The sequence below is a fragment of the Eurypyga helias genome, unplaced genomic scaffold (assembly GCF_000690775.1).
Source record: "Eurypyga helias isolate BGI_N326 unplaced genomic scaffold, ASM69077v1 scaffold10872, whole genome shotgun sequence".
Classification (NCBI taxonomy): Eukaryota; Metazoa; Chordata; class Aves; order Eurypygiformes; family Eurypygidae; genus Eurypyga; species Eurypyga helias.
In genome coordinates this window covers 21,270-41,082 of record NW_010235299.1, presented here as the reverse complement: position 1 = coordinate 41,082, position 19,813 = coordinate 21,270, and the positions used below count along the sequence as shown (strand labels likewise).

General features: G+C 50.3%; 1 protein-coding gene across 1 annotated transcript in view; it reads left to right on the top strand.

Annotated features, from left to right (window-relative positions):
• Window positions 1-19,685, top strand: part of LRP8 (low density lipoprotein receptor-related protein 8, apolipoprotein e receptor) — a gene marked incomplete at its 5' end in the record, with an annotated part of 42,608 nt that extends 22,923 nt beyond the window's left edge. The window contains 14 exons of the mRNA XM_010146697.1: window positions 664-786; window positions 1,137-1,259; window positions 4,145-4,264; window positions 4,394-4,519; window positions 5,961-6,132; window positions 8,907-9,134; window positions 10,301-10,419; window positions 11,869-12,008; window positions 14,211-14,352; window positions 14,785-14,937; window positions 15,545-15,775; window positions 17,712-17,780; window positions 17,991-18,163; window positions 19,105-19,685. Of these exons, the coding sequence (XP_010144999.1) occupies window positions 664-786; window positions 1,137-1,259; window positions 4,145-4,264; window positions 4,394-4,519; window positions 5,961-6,132; window positions 8,907-9,134; window positions 10,301-10,419; window positions 11,869-12,008; window positions 14,211-14,352; window positions 14,785-14,937; window positions 15,545-15,775; window positions 17,712-17,780; window positions 17,991-18,163; window positions 19,105-19,143 (1,958 nt within the window). The remainder of the gene's footprint in view (window positions 1-663; window positions 787-1,136; window positions 1,260-4,144; window positions 4,265-4,393; window positions 4,520-5,960; window positions 6,133-8,906; window positions 9,135-10,300; window positions 10,420-11,868; window positions 12,009-14,210; window positions 14,353-14,784; window positions 14,938-15,544; window positions 15,776-17,711; window positions 17,781-17,990; window positions 18,164-19,104) is intronic.
• Window positions 19,686-19,813: the final 128 nt, after the last annotated feature.

The following is a 19,813-nucleotide window of genomic DNA, read 5'->3' as shown; positions in this document are numbered from 1 at the left end:
CACTTAGTGTAATACTGGGGAGGGAAACATGACTGCTTTTAGTACAGCCAGTGTAGCTGTCTGTTGTATTTTTTCCCCCAAATTTGCTGTTGATCAGATCTGTTTTAAGTCTATAATAATCTGACCTGGGCAAATGAGCTTCAGGCTTGAAACCTCGCCTGACGCTGGGGAGATGTTTTTGGCCTGTGACCCCAAGAAACACTAAACCGTGATGCTGTGGGGCTCTTCTGCCTTCCACTAACCTGTTAGCCTTTGCCCACCCAGTGTTCCTCTTCACTCGTACTGGGAAAGCAGCCTGGCCTCTCACACAGACTGGAGACCCCAGAGGGGCTCCAGTGCTGACAGTTTTGTTTCCCACTTGCTTCCTTGTGTCTCACCCAAGAAGCTTCACCGCCTGCACTGATTCTGTTTTGACTAGATCTGCTCATATGGGCTTTGATGCTCTTTTTCCAAGGATGTAGAGGGTGATCTGGGATGGCAGAGGAGCACAGTAGGACTGTGGCTAAGGCAGCTGCTGCCTCTCACTTTGGTGGAAGCAGCTGATGCTCTGCCATTTGCTGACAGAGGGTCCAAAACTCCAGCAGGGTCAGAAGTACATGGCTAAGAGGTACCACACGAAAGATCAAGTCCTGTGTGGCTAATGCTTGAATGTTTGTCTTAAAGCTCTGGTGACCTGCCGGCCGGATGAATTCCAGTGTGGCGATGGGACCTGTATCCATGGAGCAAAGCAGTGTGACAAGGTGCACGACTGTCCTGACAATAGCGACGAGGCGGGCTGTGTCCAAGGTAGGTACAAATTGCTCTGCGCTCCTCGTGCTCTGTGGGGTGAGCCTGCAAGAGCTGCATGGCCACTGGAAAGGGAAGAGGCCTGTGCTGATCCTCTGGGCCACGGCAGGCTGCTTCCTTTAGAGCCGTAAGCTGTTCTGGCAGTGGGGTTGCTTGGGAGAGATGGTTGTGCTGGCCAGGCAGACTGCATGTCTTGAAGAGTTCCTTGCATGACACTCAGGCTTAATGTTCATTTGCTTAATCCCATCCCATTTCTGCTAATGACACCCTCTTGAAGCTTTTTGTCAGGCTTTTTGTTGTCAAGAGCCTCATCTAACTTAGTTGCTTTCCTCTCTTGCCCGACATGACAGAGTCAGCATGTGAAAGTCCCAGCAAGTTTCAGTGTAAGAGTGGAGAGTGCATTGACGGAGGCAAAGTGTGCGATTCACATAGAGACTGCAGGGACTGGTCTGACGAGCCTCTGAAAGAATGTGGTACAGTACTTGCCTTCTACGTGTTGCTCCTGTTGTAACTGCTTCCCCTCTCCTCCATCTGGTGCTCACAGCTTTGAGTGTAACCACATGTAGCTGCTAATGCTATTTCTCACTCTGCTCCTCTTTCCTTGCCTTTATTCTCTCATCACTCTTCATATGAATATTATTAGTAGCCTGGTCTGATCATCTGCAAGTTTGAACTGTGCCCTTCTCAGCCCAGCCTTTATTCTTGGAGAGATGTACGAACTGAGCACGGGACTAGGAACTAGGAATTCCCCCTCTCCCCAGGCACTGCTATCTTCCACAGCACAGAGCAGTTTTTGAGCCTCATTGCCTAAAATATCTTGGAATTGTAAGATGATGATCATAAAGATCTAGAATTAGGAACAAGCTTTGGAGGTGAAAGCACATAGAGTGGCAGCAGTCACTGAGAGATGACTTCTGCCATTTCTGGACTTACATACTGTTGCTGCTTCCCTTAGAAATGACAGCAGCGTGCTCGCCGCAGCATCCTGCCGGCTCTGGGCTAGTGAGAATGAGCAAGTCACAAGAGCCGGGTCTGTGTCAGGGCTGTCAGCAGAACAGAAAGCCCAGGCCGGAGACCTGTGCCACTCGCCCTAGAGCAGCCCCACTCTCACCTTTACCCAGGGCATTGTGGGCACCAGCCCCAGTCTGGAGCATTACTCAGAGACGTTTGGTTTTTCCCCAGTGTAGAAATGTCTCAGACAGGCATCCCTTTCCATGACATCAGGGAGCAGCAGTAGCATGGAGCTCAGTGCCTGCCTCTTAACTCACATCCAGGAAGAAGTGAGTCTTTCCTCTGTCAGACAAGTGTGTCTGCATGCCTAATGAGGATGCTCTTACCTTGTGCTTTCAGTATGCCCTGTCTTTCTCCCACACTAACCCACATCTCCCTGTCTTTCTGAGTGGGTGTTGCAACTTGTCTGGCTGTGGAGGTCTCCCAACAAAGCTGGCAGCCCACTTTGTCTCAGGAGACCAGGCAGCGGCATGGCACAACTGGGTTTGGTGCTCGGCCTTACGGTGGTGCTGTGGCTGACTTGGTGCAGTCCCAGGCTAGCAGTGAAGTGTCGTTTGAGTTAGGAAGCTGGACAGAATCACCCCCAAAGGAAACCTGTTTCTTGGAGTGCAGAATGATGTGGATTGCTGTCAGCGTAACGCCCACCCACAAGTAATCCATACAGAAAGCAGGAGGTGCAGGGCCTGCTCCTCATCTTGCTGTGTCTGTCTAGCTGTGTGCTAGATGCTGGAGTGCCCTCCAAGATTCCCCCAAAAAGCATGGCAGAAGGCAAGAACATGCCTTGCCTTACTTTAGGCATTGAATATATTGATGAAGTTTGGGGAGTGGGCAGCAGCTGCCCAGCAGAAAGAGAACAGGCCGACGTCTCTGCCTGGCTCCTCCTCAGCTCCTGCTGAGAAGCACAGCAAGTGAACCAGCACTTGATTTACAGTCTCTAAATCCATTCCACAAAGCACTTCTGAAAGCAGGGGACTCGTCTGAGTGAGGGTTTGCTTGTTAGGCGATACAGCCTTTGTAGCGTTTTGCAGAGAAGTTGTGCATGTTTACGACCCAATTTGCGAGAGGCCTGTGCAAGTGGAGGAACAGGTGATACCCATTAATAAACATCACTGAACAGTGACAACACACAATGTCACTCTGTGGACACTTCCTTGGAGCCTAGTGAACGTGCTCTATTAATAATGTATTGATATCTTTGTCTGTGTCTTTGATAGGAAGGTGAAAGCATCCCAGAACTGAGATGGGGTTCCTTCTGGCACGGTATTTTCCTAGTCTTACCGACTTAATTGGCTTGTGGTTGTTTTCATTTTCTTCCAAGAGCACTGGTTTAATGGCTTTGCTGTCCCGCTCACCTGCAGTGTGCAAGGAAGCAAGCAGTAAAAGATAAATGAAAAATTTGCCTTTAAATTGCAGTACAGATTGAAGCAAATCAGTTTTGTTTGTTCCAGTGAGTCCACTATCCCTGAAATACCACGGCTGCTGTTCAGCAGCCTTACTTAGGGAGAGAACTTTCTCTTCACCTTCTGTAGGTTAATTACAGCAACAACAAATGTTATTTCTGACAGGAAACCAGCTTTCCCCAACCTCTTGTGCAGTTCTAGCCACAAGGATCCATTTAGTCTGTTTTTCATTTCAGCACTTGAAAGCAGGATCAGAGAGGTGGCCTTGGATTAGACAGGGACCCAGGAGAGGATGGGGGCTGTAGCTTCATAAATTGCACACTTGGGCTGATGCAGGCTGCCAGCAGAGACTGTCGTGTGGGAGGAGTGTATCTCAGTGCTAATGGGGTATCTCTGACAGACTGTACCTTCCGTGTTTTCTGGAATTTTCACATAGATCGTTCCTTGGTGCTAGATGGGAAAATAGTACAGTAGTTCAAAATAGCTGGCCTCTGGGAGATGAGACTCCCCCAGCATGAATTATTAAAGCTCAGAGAGACTGTTCAGAAAAGTCAACATGAACCAGCACAGGGGAAGGAGGAGGCTCCTGGAGAGAGCCCTTAGGTCCCTTGGAAGTTCCTCATATCTGGCAGAACGTGCTCAAAGTAGCAAGTCTCCGATGGGAAGAGATGCAGGGATTCACATACGCTGTATCCCCAGGGCTCCCTGTTCATTTAGCCACTAGCTTTCAGTCCAAATGATCCTACAGTGTTGGTTTGGAATAATAAAGAACATGAAAGTGATACGGTGGCGGCTTCCTATCTGTGAAGTCAGTCATATGCTCTGTGGGGCTACCAGAAGCTGATAGGTGTGGGAGAATATCTGAGGACCTTGACCTCTCTTAATTTTATTCAATCTTACAACTGAAAGCCCTCTTCTATCACAGATAATCTGTATATCCCTTCCAGGTATTAATGAATGCTCTATGAACAACGGTGGTTGCTCACACATATGCAAAGACCTGAAGATTGGTTATGAATGTGAATGCCCGCCCGGATACAAGCTTCTGGATAAAAAAACGTGTGGAGGTAATTTACATGCAAACAGCAGTCCCTTGTGTTTCACCATACAGAGACGTGATTATATTCACTTCAGCATTGCTCCATCACAGATGGTTTGATTGCAAGTTATTGATGGGTTTCAAACACTCCTTTCAGACATAGATGAATGTGAGAATCCAGACGCTTGTAGCCAGATCTGCATTAATTACAAGGGGGACTACAAATGCGAGTGCTACGAGGGATACGAGATGGACACCCTGTCCAAGAACTGCAAAGCTGTAGGTAAGACAAACCCACAGGCATTTCAACTCTGCTTGCTCAACAGCACAGCCCCGATAAGAAAACACACTTGCGGGGCTGAGGCTGGGGAAACAGAAACAAAAGGAAACCAGCAAAGCAAGCAACCAAAGACGTTTCATTTCGAGCGGCACAGAACTGCTGCAGTGATAGCAGATGCGTCTCTAGGCAAGAACTACTGATCATGCAGATCAGAATATTTTAACAGTGTACAGAGCAAGATTACAGTCACTAGTTGGCTGTTTGAAGCTGAAACTAGAAAAGAAAGTCTCTTGACAGGTGTTATTAAAAACAGCGCAGCAAAAACATTTAGTGGTAGTAGTATTAAAAGAAAATATCCCAATTAAAGCATGGTGGAGGTTAGCCACTCTCCACCCTCCCAGCCTCTTACACAAACACCAGCATTGTCCCAGCTCTTCCCTTTCAGTTTCATATTCCTCAGTCCCCTTTTGTCTTTCCCAGTGGAAAGACACTCTTCACTAGGATCTTCTACTGACCACCGTGGGAGACAAACCAGTCTAACCCACCAAAGCTTGTTCTGAGCCTCCCATCCTGTCCCTGCCTGAGACAGGGAGGTGCACAGAGAGCGATCTAAAGCTTTAGCTGTTTGACTGGCAGCATATTTTAGTGACAGTACACAGGGAATCACATACTCTGCTGCTTGCAGAGGGCAAGGATGTGCGTCTCTTGATCTGAGCCTAGAGACATAGGTGTCTGCCTCCCACGGTAGGAAACTGGCCTCCGTGGGGCAGAATAACCATGGAGGCAAAGGTGCTGGCTGCGGTCTTCCAGGCAAAATAACTTTCGAGTTTCTATGTCTCTTGCTCTCCTCTCAACTTTATGCTCTGTGAGAGGCTCTGGCCGGGGCTGGCCTGAGATCATGACTGCAGCAGCAGTATCACCAGCACCCAGGCTGCAGTCTCTGGCCCCACGAGAGACGTGAACTGCCTGTGCCCAAGTGCTCAGGTGGACTCTGTGAGTTCTGCATGTACGTGACAGTCTAAAATTCCTCCCTGGCAACCAGTCCTGGCTTTACGGGATTCAATGTGGCTCTAAAATGCCTCAAGTCCAGCTGCCTTCCCTCCAGCCAGCCCAGAGGGCTTCTGCCTTGTCCTGGCCATCAGTCACCAAATTCTGGCCCATGTATTTTGTATCTAAAATGTGTAATTGAAGATTTTGCTTGTGGCTTGGCAGAATGAGCAGAGCAAGAGCCAGTGTGCACCCAGTGACCACAGCGGTGCCGTGCTCCTCCACGTCTGTGTGACAGCTCTGCCTCTGGAGGCCACTTACACGTGCTTCTGGTGTGATGTAAAGCTTCCTTACAAAGCAGAACTGTCAGTGACTTGCAGTTCTGTTGTTTTTGAAAGCTGAATCCAGCCCTTGGGCCAGCTGCTAAAATGACAAACACGCTTACTTTCTGTGGCAGGCAAGAGCCCATACCTGATCTTCACCAATCGCCATGAGGTCCGTAAGATAGACCTGGTGAAAAGGGACTACTCTCGCCTCATTCCCATGCTGAAGAATGTTGTGGCGCTGGACGTGGAGGTGGCAACAAACAGAATATATTGGTGTGACTTGTTCTACCGAAAAATCTACAGGTAAGGAGCGGGGGGGCGGGGGGGGGGTGTGTTTTGGTACCCTTCCAAAGCTGTGGCTCAATCTGTCCCCCGTAACGACAGTCTGCAGAGAACCATGCAGGGTGCAGCAAACCTGAGGGCTTCCCTTCCCTTACTGGATTATGTGCTGTGGCCCAGAATTTGTTAGCTTTTTCAGGCATTGATAAAGAAATCAGGGGCTTGTACGGTTTCTTGGTTTGATAATACAGGAAGCTTTCTTCACTAATAGATCGTGCTGCGTTTCTGCCACACAGAAACAGACAGGCAGACCCGCGTATACTGAATCGTGCTATTGCTGAGCAGTGCTGCGTGAGACTGCTGCGTGCTGAGCGGGAACCACAAAGGGTTCGCATCTGAAAGCACAAAGGAGGCAAATGGTGGGAGCAAGAAGATAGCAACACAGATATTACCTGCCCAGTGTGGTCTCTGGTGGGCTGGATTTAAATTCACAGCACTTGACCACCGTACACATTCTGTAATTCTCACTCTCCTTCCTCCTTCAGCTGTTTTTATGGTATCCATCACAGTATTACGTACCGGGGCTTGTGAGTGTGCCTAGTCAGAAAAGCATTTAATTTATGCGCCGAAAATCCCCCCTGTGTATGCTGATTTGCATCGCTATTGCACCCTATTGCAGCTTCTGCAGTGATTTGTTCTGGATTTTAGCTAATGATCAGGCAAAGGTTGATTGGTTTCAGTGGGTGGGAGCCACGCCAGGATTTGTGCAGGTTGTGGGAGCTCCCACGTCATCAGCAGGGAAACGTGCCCAGGCTGAGCTGAGTATTAAGCCCGAAAGTAGCTGGGCGGGTACCCTGAGTGGCCTGGTGAGGCTCTGAGGACGGGGAGGTGGTTTGGGAGAAAGCTGGCTGCTTTCACCATGTCGGATTCCGTAGGCACAGGCAGGGGTGGGTAAGGGCTTAGTGTCCATGTGCCGAGAATTATTCAAGACACAGTGCTCCTTCTGCAGCTCTCTGACAGTGAATGCCCTGGGATGCTGTGGGCCCCTGAACAGTGTTCATACCCCGAACACGGCTGTACCAAGCCTTTTTCTTTTTCCAAACAGCAGAATCTCTCTCTTTCCGACTCCTACTTGCATTAGCTTTACATCCCACCTTTTCTGCAGAGCAAGCTGTGCACTCATAACTTCCTAACAGTTAATGTTCCCATGTAAGATACTGCTGCTACCACTGATACCAAACACTTCTGAAGAAAAGGCCACCATGTCCCTGCAGCAGAGAACAGGATTCCACCTGTGGGAAACCTGTTGGGAAAAGCAGCCTATAGTTGTGAGAGGCTATTGCAAGGTGAAGTCTACAGTACAGGGGGTAATTGCTGGCAGGAGACCTCACCTCACTTGCCTTTTCAGTCCCCCTTCTATTGAGGTGATGTCCCTGTTGGGGTGTTAGAAGATATTTTACAGTATTTAGTTACCGGGAGAACTGAGATGTCACCTCTGTATTTCATCCCTCCCATTCTGAAAGGCGCAGGAGCCTCTCTCGGCTTCCCCGCCAGCGCAGCGAGCCACAGGGGTGGAGAGGAAGGAACGTGGATGTTTCACTGGCCAGGATTTAATTGAGCTGGAGCTGCATAGTCAGTGTGTGGTGCTCCTCAGACTGCAATAACAGGAGCTTGGGAATGTTGTCAGATGCCCTGCAGAGCCACGATGAAACCATTCACGTGGTGCTGAGAGACTAAAACCGTTCTCATAAGGAGGGTGGGGTGGCTTGCTGTTGATCCAAGCTGACTCTGCGTAGCCGTTCCAGCCTGGGCCGCAGACCACACAACTGTGTTAAAAATCCTGGCTTTAGACGTTTGTTTCCAATTCTGATTTGATACCTGAGAGCTCAGCTCCCGAGTGACTTGCCTTCTCCTTCCATGACCAAAGGCAGGATGAGCAGCGAACAGATGTAAATCATCCTGGAGTTTCAAATGTTCCAAGGGTAAAAACCCCGACTAACGACCTTTCTGTGGCTGGTAACTTCTTTAAGATATACTAATTATTCTAAGAGCCAGGCTGAACTCTTAGAAATGCTGCTGCAAACTCAGAATAATTCCATTTCAGTTCACGCAGCACAATCGATACCGGTGCAGGGGCAACAGGGCAGAATCAGCTTGTGTGCTTGTAGGAGCAACACTGGGTTACTTACGAAACATCCATGTGGAGTTTGCTGCTTTTTGTTAACATTTTGAAAGGTTTCGAGGCTGCCGCTGATACTTACTGAACATCATCTTCGTATCTAACAAGAGATCACTTGCCAAATTAATACAGCACCATTAACTCCTTTGATGAATCACAATTAGTTACACAGGTCTTACTTCTGCAGCACATTTCAGCACGTTTATTTGCACGCTAAGTTCACCTCTGTTTAGCAGAGCACAGGAGATTATCATTTCCAATGTCCATAAATCCCTGAATCGATGCTATTGCAGTTATGTGCCTGAAGTCAAATGTTTTGCTGAATTGTGCAGTTATAGCAGGAAGCAGGCAAAAAAAATCAAATGACAGTTCTCTGTTCTGCACACACCTGCTATCCAGGCACAGGGAATAAGAACACGTTGTAGGAGAAGGCGGGAGGGTGCAGCATGCAGCTGCAAAGGTTTCTGTGTCAATCACGCTGCTACATGGGCGCTTTCGTTCCGTGGGGTTGGAGTGGGGCTACCCCCCATCATTCAGCCATCTGAGGTGCTCCTGGTGCGCATCTGCGTGGGCCTCTCTGTGCCGTGTGTCAGGCCGGTGACGAGTCCTGTCCTTGCAGTGCCTACATAGACAAGGCGAGCGACACAGCTGAGCAGGTGATTTTGATAGACAGCCAGCTCAACTCGCCTGAAGGACTGGCCATTGACTGGGTCCACAAGAATATCTACTGGACAGATTCCGGAAACAAGACCATCTCAGTGGCCACTGCGGATGGAAGCAGGAGGAGGACGCTTTTCAACAGTGACCTCAGTGAGCCCAGAGCCATTGCAGTTGATCCCACACGGAGGTAGGTGTAAAGACCTGGCACTGTTTAGCACCAGCCAGCAACTCAGCACCACACAGCCGCTCGCTCACTCCCCCTCCCCCCGTGGGATGGAGGAGAGAACCAGAAGGGTAAAAGTGAGAAAACTCGTGGGTTGAGATAAAGACAGTTTAATAGGTGAAGCAAAATCTGTGCACACAAACAAGGCAAAACAAAGAATTCATTCCCTCTTCCCATGAGCAGGCAGGGCTTCAGCCACCCCAGGAAAACACAGCTCCATCACACGTAACAGTTGCTTGGGAAGACAAACGCCATCACTCCGAATGTCCCCCCCTTTCTCCCCCTTCCCCCAGCTCTGTATGCTGGGCATGATGCCGTATGGTCTGGAATATCCCTGTGGTCAGCTGTCCCGGCTGTGTCCCCTCCCAACTCCTTGTGCCCCCCAGCCCGCTCGCTGGTGGGCGGTGTGAGGAGCAGAAAAGGCCTTGACTCGGTGTCAGCACTGCTAAGCAGTACCGACAACATCCCTGTGTTAGCAGCACTGTTTCCAGCACTAACCCAACCCACAGCCCCATACTGGCTGCTGTGGAGAGAAGAATTAACTCTGTCCCAGGCACAACCAGCACAAGACCACAAACACCCGCTTTGCCAACAGGGTCCTTCCGGTCATCTTTTTGCCTTTCTTAAGAACGTGTGGGTTGCTCTTGTCTCCAGACTTCAGCTGCCATTTAAGATAGATAGGTCCACTGAACTGAAATGGGACAGCTGAGATGGTCCAACTCACTCTTTGCAAAGCCACTGCTGCTAAAGACAGTTCTGAAAATAATGGTCAGGTCCCGTGTTCGATGGGGCTGAGCTGGTCCAGGCACACAGGCTGTGCTGGGAGATGAAGCAGTCTGTCTGACGTGTTTGTGGGTGAGTGAAGCCCGTGTGCCTAGCAGACACACCAGGAGATCGTTTGCATGGGGTTACTAAGGCGAGGTTTTGCGTTCTGGTGCGAGTTTTGTGGCAGAGTACCTACCCCCTGGGGCTGCGTGTGGCTCCACTAGGTACACACCACAACTAACTGAGGTGGCTGAGGGGCTTCACCGTGGTAGGGAGAGAACAGTGCACCTCCTGCTCCGAGGAGTAGTCCAGATTTCTTAACCCGGGTGGCCAATTTACTGGTGTCTTGCATCTGTCTCTTTCAGGTTCATGTACTGGTCTGACTGGGGAGACAAAGCTAAGATCGAGAAAGCCGGCCTGAATGGCGTGGGGCGGCAAGTGCTGGTGACTGACAACATTGAGTGGCCAAATGGCATCACGCTTGGTAAGTGCCCAGGTTGGAGCTACAGCGTCCCCTGCGGCTGACCTAAACTTATTTCTGCTGTTAAAGAGGGAAACAAAGTTGTAAATGTGCACAGGCACACAAAAGCCCTGGAAATACTCTGTCGCTCAGTCACGGACATGAGCGATTTTATTTCACTCGCAGGCGTAGGCAGTACGTCCTGCCGCAGTCAGAACCTCGCTGCAGGAGCTCTGAGCTGCTTTTAGGTGTGCCTTAAGGCACAAGGAAATTCCAGGGGAGGATGCAGAGCTGCCACAACCCTCTGGAAGTCCAGGAAGCATCAGAGTGTCTTCAGTGCTTGTGTCTCTGGACCTGACCCCGTCCCAGAAGCTGTGTCAAGGTACCTCATCGGACTGATTAACGCACGGCGTGCTGAGGGCAGAGACGCGGCCTGCGGAGCCCGCTCCCCCTCAACGTGCCTGCCCAGCTCTGGGTGGGGGTAGCGAGATGGAACCCACTTTGGCCCGTATCTCGCTGGCACAGAGAGGGTTGTGGTCCTTCCCGCTGCCACCCCAAGCGGCAGGCGAGGAAGGAGGTTCCCTGCACAGAAGGGGCAGCAGGGGACAGCCGCCTCTGGAGTGACAGCCCTGAGTGCCTAACGCCGTGCCGATGTGGGCGTCTCTGCTTGGTTCTCTACTGGAAAATGCTGGCCGTGACAAGGAGGTGGGAGGAAACGCTGCTACCACTGCGTCGTGTTCAAGTGCTACGGCTGTGAACAAATAATGTTATCCTTTAGCAAGTAAGAAATTAATTAATGACTTGTTTAATTACAGAACTTGTTTTGTGTTGGCACTCATCCACTTGCATTCTGTTCAGTGGATCTCATCCAAAATCAGTGAATTTGCTCCAGGAAGAGAAATGCAGTGCTCGGCATTTTAAACAACATGAGATCCTTCCCTCCCACCCTTACCTGCACCCTCCCCAAAACCTGGGCTGTCCCCACCACCAGCGTTCCCCCCACCTGCGGCACAAGAGGGGTTTCTGGACCCAGGATTCTGCTTCATCGCCGGAAACGTGTAAATCACACAGCTCCTTCGGAGAGGTGTTTCGTCTGAATCCCAGTTGTTCTCCAGCAAGAGGACAAGGACTGAACAGTCTTGATATGGATGAAGCTCCTCGCTCAGGCACCGACTCTCCCAAACTGCTGCTGGCTGCTCCTCCTGCTGACAGAAGAACCTCCGTGTACCAAGCTGTCGGTCCGGCTTTCCCCACACACGCACCAGAATGTTCCTCCTTTCTAATCGTATTTATAGGTCTTATCCAGCATATCTGGGCACCGGTTCAAAATGAGAACTGGTGTGAAAAAAAGAAAAAAGGCAGCCCAGTAATAAGGAGATTAGCTGTGCTGCCAGCAGGAAAAACATGCCGGGCAGGAGAGAAAGAGTAGCAGGAGCTGTGTGTAATTTTGCTTCATTGTGTTTCACTTCTCAGATTTGCTGAATCAGCGTCTCTACTGGGTAGACTCCAAATTGCATTCGCTGTCCTGCATTGATTTCAATGGCAGCAACAGGAAAGTTCTGATCTCTTCTGCTGATGATCTGAGCCATCCCTTCGGCTTAGCAGTGTTTGAGGTAAGAGGGGAGGGTGCGTGTGGAACAGACTGGAGACTGCAAGAGGTCTCAGAGGTCTTGATTAAAAGCTCTGCTTTTTGCATCGCACAGAAAGCTCAGCGAGGGCGTTCGCTGCTATAGAAACCCATTAACCTGGTGTGGGTCGAGCGGGGAAAACTCTTTTCTAAAGCCCTTAATCAGGAGTACAGCGTTGTCTCACGCCCGTGCCTAACGCAGTGCCGGCGCCTTGGTGAGGGGCTGGTGGCGCCCAGCATAACGCCTCCCACAGGACTGGGCAACGGGCAGTGGGTGTTCCTTGGTTTGGACTGAGCCAACTGGTCCATACAAAGGACAAACCTGTTAGCAGGGGAAGGGAGAAGGCACTGTGATCAGCCAGTGGGACAGCCTCTCGCTGAGTGGCGCTGCAGCGTCTCTCCTCTTTGGGAAGTCGGACTGTGAGGGTGGGTGCGTGGTGCAGAGCAGCCTCAGCCTGCACTGGAGCGCTCTGCTGCTCCGGCAGCTTTGTTTCACGCCCTCCTTGCGCGCCCGTGGGAAGTTTTCTTTTGCCAACAGGATGCTCAGAGGAGGACAGCCCCTTAAATTCTGCTGCATTGGCTGGTTGTTTCCATGGTCCATCAGCAGAAGTATCCTCAGAAAGGTCTCTGCCAGCGGGGCACTGGCATGGCTCCCTCTGTGCATTGCTGAGGGGGGGGACTTGGCATTTAAAAGGCGCTTGATCGCCTGGTTCTGAACGGGTCAGATAATTCTCTTTCAGCTGAACTGCTCCAGTTGTGACACACAAACGCTGCCACACACCTGAGGAACTTCCCTGCCCCCAGAATTATGGCTCTGATCCTATTGACAAAGGCTTCCAACTCCTCCCTGAGTACATTCCATTGAAAACCCAAGTAGTCTTGCAGCATTCAGCACTGTTGCTGTACTCAAAGCAGAGCAGTAGTTAATGACATTGTTCAGTTCAGACCCTCAGATGTCATCGGGGAAGAGCTAAGACCTGCTGAGATCTGCAGAAACTACTGCACAAATGGGTGTCTGCATTTCTGCAGCTAGTTTGTACGTGGCTGCCCCGTGGCAGGGCCCAGGGCTAATGGATTCCCTGCAGTTTGTGCCTCATGCTTAAGATTCAAAGCACGTGTTCGAAACCGTGTTCCCCATCCCATCTCAGGAGTACTCCAAGGGTGTGAAAGACAATTCAAATCCCTGCTTTGCCTGGGTGGAAACAGAGAGACAATCCAGCTCTTCCTCCTGTTAGAGGATTGCCAAGTGTCACTAGCCAGGGGCAGTGAAGTCCTCTCTCTTGTAGCTAAGCTCCTTTCTGTGATTATTCAAGTGATTATGGGAACAAAATTCAACTTTGGCACCTCACTGGAGGTGAGCTGCGGCAGAGCGAGGTGTCTGGCTGGCTCCCTCTCAAGGTGTGGGTCAGCCTCCTTTCTGTTCTCTTCATTTCCCTTAACCAGGTTGGCTTTCAACTCCGCACAACCCTCGTCCTTAAAGCCTTGCTCCTCCCATGCCGTGTGAGCGATACCCAGGCAGCCAACCTGGGCACGGGTTTCCACCAGACTTGGCTGCCGGTCAGTTTTATCCTCATCAGCAGTTTGGGAGTATCCTCATCAGCAGTTTGGGAGGATCTCTAGGGCTGTTTAACCTCTCCGCACCCAGTACTGTGATAACTGCAGTTCCCGTGTCCCTCCCTGACCAGTTCCTTCGGTCTGCAGTCAGAGCATGCCAGGCAAAAGATACTCATGAGAAGGAGAAGCGCTCTTCTCCCAGGTGTGCTGCAGCACCGGGCTCTTCGTAGATACCTGCTTAATGCAGGTCTTGGCTTTGGGAAGGAGGGAAATACCAGCGGAGACAAGAGGAGCTGTGTATGGCCCTTTGGTTGTGCTTGTGTTCCACCCCGTCTTTAGAAAAAAGGGTTCAGAAGCAGGATGGATGCAACTCTTCTGCACATAACCGAATTCCTGCTCCCTGGTCTCGGTCTCGTAGCTGCTCAGAACTCCTCAGCACCTTACAAACGTGTAGGTGCTCTACCTTGCTCTGCTCTGAAACATCACAAACGACAGGGTCCGTAAAAAGAGCAAAGCTGTGGGTAGAGATCGCGTGAACCCAAGTGCCCAAGGTAGGAACGCAGCGCGTGGGCTTTGTGACCGCTGGAGCTGGTTCCAAGCAGGGCCAGGGCTGAATCCCATGTGTTTCCTGCAGGACAGAGTGTTCTGGACTGACCTGGAGAATGAAGCAATTTTCAGCGCAAACCGGCTGAACGGCTTGGACATCTCCGTTTTGGCAGAAAACCTCAACAATCCTCATGACATCGTGGTGTTTCATGAATTAAAGCAGCCCAAAGGTAAGACGCGGCCTCAGGGTGCCGTGGCCCTACAGCAGGTTTGTTTGAGCTAGCAAACGAAATGCTTCCTGATGGCTCTTGATGAGAGAGCAGGCACAGGGGATAATGTGAAATCAATGCCTGATGTTTGAGCTTCCTGCATAATTAATTCAGCAGCAGCATTTATTGAAAAGTCTGCAATTTGTTAATAGCTGTTTAATTTGCATCTTTGATAACAGTGAGTTATTCTCGTCACCGTGATGCTCACCATTCTGTATGTATTTGGGCAGCTTCTGTAGTAAAGGGCAGGGTCTCACTGCACTCCTCGCTGCGAAGGGGCTCAAGCAGCCTGATTAACGGAGGGAGGGAGCGGACGAGAGTCGTCGTAGCACACCTGATACCTCTGCCAAGAACAGGAAATAAATAACTGTCGTTTCTTCCATCCCTGAACAGCTCCAGATTCCTGTGAGCTCAGCCCCCAGCCAAACGGAGGCTGTGAGTATTTGTGTCTCCCTGCGCCTCAGATCTCTCCCCATTCTCCCAAGTACACCTGTGCCTGTCCCGACAACATGTGGCTGGGTCCCGACATGAAGAAATGCTACAAAGGTAAAGGCAACCACCTCCCTGTTTCCAACAAAACACGCTTCCGGCGAATGGATCTCCGGATGGTGGAACACAAACGCTGGCCGTGGTGCTTCTTGCTGCCTTCTGGCCACAGCACTGGGGTGTCCGCTGTTGAAAGCACGACCAGAAAAGTTACAGCAGGAAGAGGAAAAAAGGGATAAGGCCCAGCACTAAAAGTGTGAATGGTCAGGAAATCATTTGCCACGTTACTGCCCTATAGATACTGGCTCTGGAGAGGCCACAGTCATTGCTGATAGTGCCCTCAGGAGACGAGTGGTGTCACCGTCATTTTCCCTGACATGCAGATAGCTCCTGGTACAAATTCAGTATCTGAAAACAACCCACAGGTTTTTGAACTTCCCTCCAGAATGCTTTGTTACCGTTAATACACTAAGCCTGACCTCAGGAAGTCATTTCTGTAGCTTTAGGCAGAGAACTGTCGATAGTCTGACTACCTGGGAAATAGGATTGGAATTTGGTTTCTGCTTCTGATCAGTCAGCGTAACAATCCGTCCCGGATTTCTAGCACCATGTGTGATTTGTGCTGTGTACACTTGAACCACATTTCATTGTTGCTCTTCCTTTCCAGATCTTCCAGCTACTTCAACTACTGCAGTGCTTTCTACGACCATGGTGCCCCGCACGGCCGGTACCGCGACCACCGCAACTGTACTCGGCAGTGCTGGTAACGCCACCGCAGTCGGCCCCAAAGCTGTGTCGGAAGCTGCGATCACCGCCCCGAGTTTTCATTTCCCTTCCACCACATCCATCCTGATAGATTCCGAGATGACCACTGGAAACAGCAATTTATCACAGCACTGTAAGAGAACGATCCCTCTTCCCTTTTTCTCGATGTACCGTGTCACAAAAACTCGTGCACTGGCGGGACGTGCGACCGAACGGTTGAGTTCCAAACAGGTCACACTCGGGCAAATCCTGCTGCGTGGCGGGAGACATCAGGTCCCCTGCAGATACCCGTGTTACGGTGTGATTCTGTTCACGCGGGATGTTCGGGAGCTGGATTTCATCCCACACACATGGAATGGGCTCCGGAGGTGAGGCCTGCAGAGTTGGTGCCAGTCCTGCCTTGTGCCCAGTGCGGGTCCCTCCCCGCCGCAGGGCGGTCGGTAGCACCGCACACCGTAACACGGATGGTTCTGCAGGCGCTTCCCCTACGAACTGTTGGTTGTTACTGCGACCCGGCCTGAGCTGTGGGTGAAAAATGCCTCCTGTCCCATGTCCGCCCTGTGGGCCGGTGGGAATTACAGCCCAAGACAAGCTGCATCTGTTTTGCCTGGCCGTGCTTTGCACAGGAACATGGCCGCATCCGTGACACATGCTGGAAGTTTTGCCTTGTCCCAGTGGAAAGCACCAAGGGCTCTCCTCAGGCTCACCCTGCGTAAGGAGTGAGCCAGGAGACACCAGCCTGCCGCCGCAGCGCTAGCCGGGGGTCGCTCCGCGTCGCGCGGCCGAGGTACAGCCGAAAAGCTGAACTACTTTTCAGACAGAAAGTCTAGTCCAGAGAGAAGACCTTACTCTTCAGGACTGTCATTCAGGGCCTCAAAACTGCTCCAGATTGCTTTAAAAACAAGAAAATACTGTTTTTTCCCTAAACGTTTCTCAGAGAATAGGCTGCTTGTGTCACATCCGGAACGCAAACCCACAACACCCCTGTTTGACAGGGATGCCTGTGTGTAGGAAGGGCAATGCAGCACACTCCGTGCTGCCGGTGAGAAAGCAGCACCCGATTTCTAAAATTTAGGTTTGTAAGTCCTTTTTTATGCAGATTTCTTTCCAATGCACTAATTAACTTTTTAAGAAGCCACAAAAGCAAGGTGCTTCACTTGTCCACATTTGAAAGAGTCTGGTTTATTATTAAGTAAATAACTGTGGAATAGAACAACCTGCCCCGGGGAAGTGTTTAAAAGGATAAATTGCCTTTTAAGTTCCACGAATCGGTGTATCAAAAGATAAAGTACAGTTAATTCCCCCTCTCAACTCCTGATCCTTTAGCAAAAGTGCATGTTCTGTGATGATCCCCTATTGCAAGAGCTCGGAGCAAACGCTGCGAGTGCGTAACTTGAAAAGCACAGGGGTTTCTTGTATTTTCTTTCTGGTTTTGCTTTTTTTAAGTACAGCATCGTGGTCTGGGGTCGTTCCTACGTGCTGGGGCAGGCCGCAGCAATAAGCGATACACGTGTTGACTTAACTCCGTAAAAGAGTTGTAAAGAAAAGCCATGCAGGTGGCTTTGAGCTACGCTCCTCTCCGGCCAGCTCAATGCCTCTTTAATGGTGTCAGTACTAGAAAGTTCCGCTGTGGAGTGTTAAGAGCACCGTTCCCTGACCCCTGCACGGGATTTCCATGCGATGCCACGTGGTTTAACGCTGGCCATGAAGCCAGGAGGCACAGGTACCGCCAGGTGCTCGTTTCTGGGTAGGGCCACTCTGCCCTGGGGCTGCTGAGCACTTCCTGCGCTGGCCACCCTGTCCTGGTGCCGGTCTGCAGCGCTGCGAGGGCGGCAGCACGCCGTGGCCAGGCTGTTGTCCTTCCTTGGGATGCGTGGCTTGGCTTCGCCTGCATCTGGCCGTACGTGCTTTTTATCCTCCCCGTGACCATTTTATGACCGAACTCCTCGTGACTTCTTGGGTTACAAAAGCTCTCTGGTGGGCAGGCAACGGTTACTGACACAGAACGTTCTTTAGACTTTTGAAGCAGCGAATGAGTTAAATGACCAGAACCACTCCTGTAATTACAGATGCAAATAACGACCAAGGCTTTGATTCCACGGTGACAGCAGCTGTTATTGGAATTGTCATCCCTGTCGGTAAGCAGGCCCAATTTGACCTTTGAGGGGGATCACAGCAAAAGGCTCTTCCTATTTTCAGGGTTGGGGGTGGGAAAGGGTACGGGAAGTGTAGAAATGGGAGGGGAAAGTAGCCTGGTGTCGAGAAAACTGTGCTAGGATGGGTATCTCCATGGGAACATCCCAGCAGATCCACGCCTGGCTAACAGCCCTTTCCTCCCCCTCCTGCAGTGGTCATTGGCCTGCTGTGCATGGGGGGATACCTCATCTGGAGAAACTGGAAACGGAAGAATACTAAAAGCATGAACTTTGATAATCCAGTGTATAGGAAGACAACAGAAGAGGAAGATGAAGATGAAATCCACATTGGGCGGACGGCCCAAATTGGACACGTCTACCCAGCAGTAAGTATCGGGGGAAACTGCTGACGGGGGGAGATCGGATACGGAATCATCTCTGGCCAATTACAGTGTTGGGTATTTGCCAGACAGTGACAACAAACAGAACTTTACTGGCTGCTGAGTAAGTAGAAGCCGGAGCTTCTAGGCAGCTCCTGCAGTTGTCTCAGAAGGGTGGTCTCTATGGTAGAAACTCTGTCCCAGCGAGGAATAATTGTCCTCATCAGTATACCCAGAAGCAGCGTAGAGCCAGCGCCCTCAGAGCTCTGTAGGTGACAGCTGAACACTTACCCTCTCCTGCATTCCACCGTAGCTGTGCTTAGGCTGCTCCCGAGCGACTGAACTAGCCCAAGGAGGATGGGTTTCTCTGCCTCCAGGGAACACAGTCTCCAGAGCAGTGTGACAAAGGGCCAGATTCCTCACCAGGAGTGAACGAGGCTCTGTAAGGCATTAAGGAGGTTGACCTTGGCAGGATCAGGCTTTATGAAAAGCAAATGCCCGTGTAGGCAGCAAGTCCTGCACGTGCAGAACGGAGAGAACTGTTCTGCCTGGCAGTTTGTCCGTACAGGCGCTTTTTCCAAGCAGCAGCCCTGGTGAGCTGAAGCGCGGGCGGGTACAACCATGCCGTGTTTTAGAAGAGCCCCTAAAGGTCCGTAAGGGATGAGTGACAGCACCATAGCTTCTGTAGGCAGGCACCTCTGCTGTCTAACGATCCTGCTAACGGTCACCCCAGAGCAGGTATCAGCCCTTACAAGAGCCTTATCCGCACACAGGGAAGTAAACTGTCCAGCACCTCTGCAGTGACACCTGGGGGGAAGAATCGGTGTGTAAAGCGACGTGTCACCAGTACGCTGGGGACAGCAGTGGGGTTGTACCAAGAAACACGCGTTAACAGCAGCATTGCAAGCCCCAGGTTTTCTCAGGTGTGGTGTTTTCTACCTTCGCAGCGCGTAGCACTAAGCTTAGAAGACGACGGGTTGCCATGAGGAGGAAGTCGCTGCTCCAGACTCCACACGGAACAAATTCGCTTTGGATCACAGAACCCACTTCTTCCTTTTCTGATCGTTATTTATGTTGCAGAAGGGTAACCACAAAGTTATAATGAACTGCAAACATCCAAAGGATGTGAGAGTTTTGTATGTATAATCTTTTATACACATTTTAACTTGTTGCACTACCCATTTGTGATAGTGAATAAGCGACAGCTGAGCTACTAACTCCCTGTACATAACCAGCCAGGCTGAAGGTTCAGTAGCTACTGCTTTATTTTAAGGCTATATTTATAGATATTTTGTAAATATGTTGAATATGCTTTGTGGCTATCCATCAACATAAGTAAAACAGATTCTGTACAGGCAGTTTAGAAATATTTATTAACAAAATCTGGATTATAAGATCTGTTCTGTAAATATAGTAGAGGGGTGAGAGTATTTATTTTTTGTATGTTTGGCTTGCTGTGCATAGATTATCTGTGTATATATCTATCTAGACTAGATAGATATATAGGCATATAAATATATACATATATATAAAAAGATATACATATATTTTAAAACTACTACCCTACGTTTATGAAAATTAGGGATAATTCAGTTTTTACAGGATGTTTGAGACGTTTGCTTGGAAATCTAGAGACACTGAGCACGAAGGAGCCGT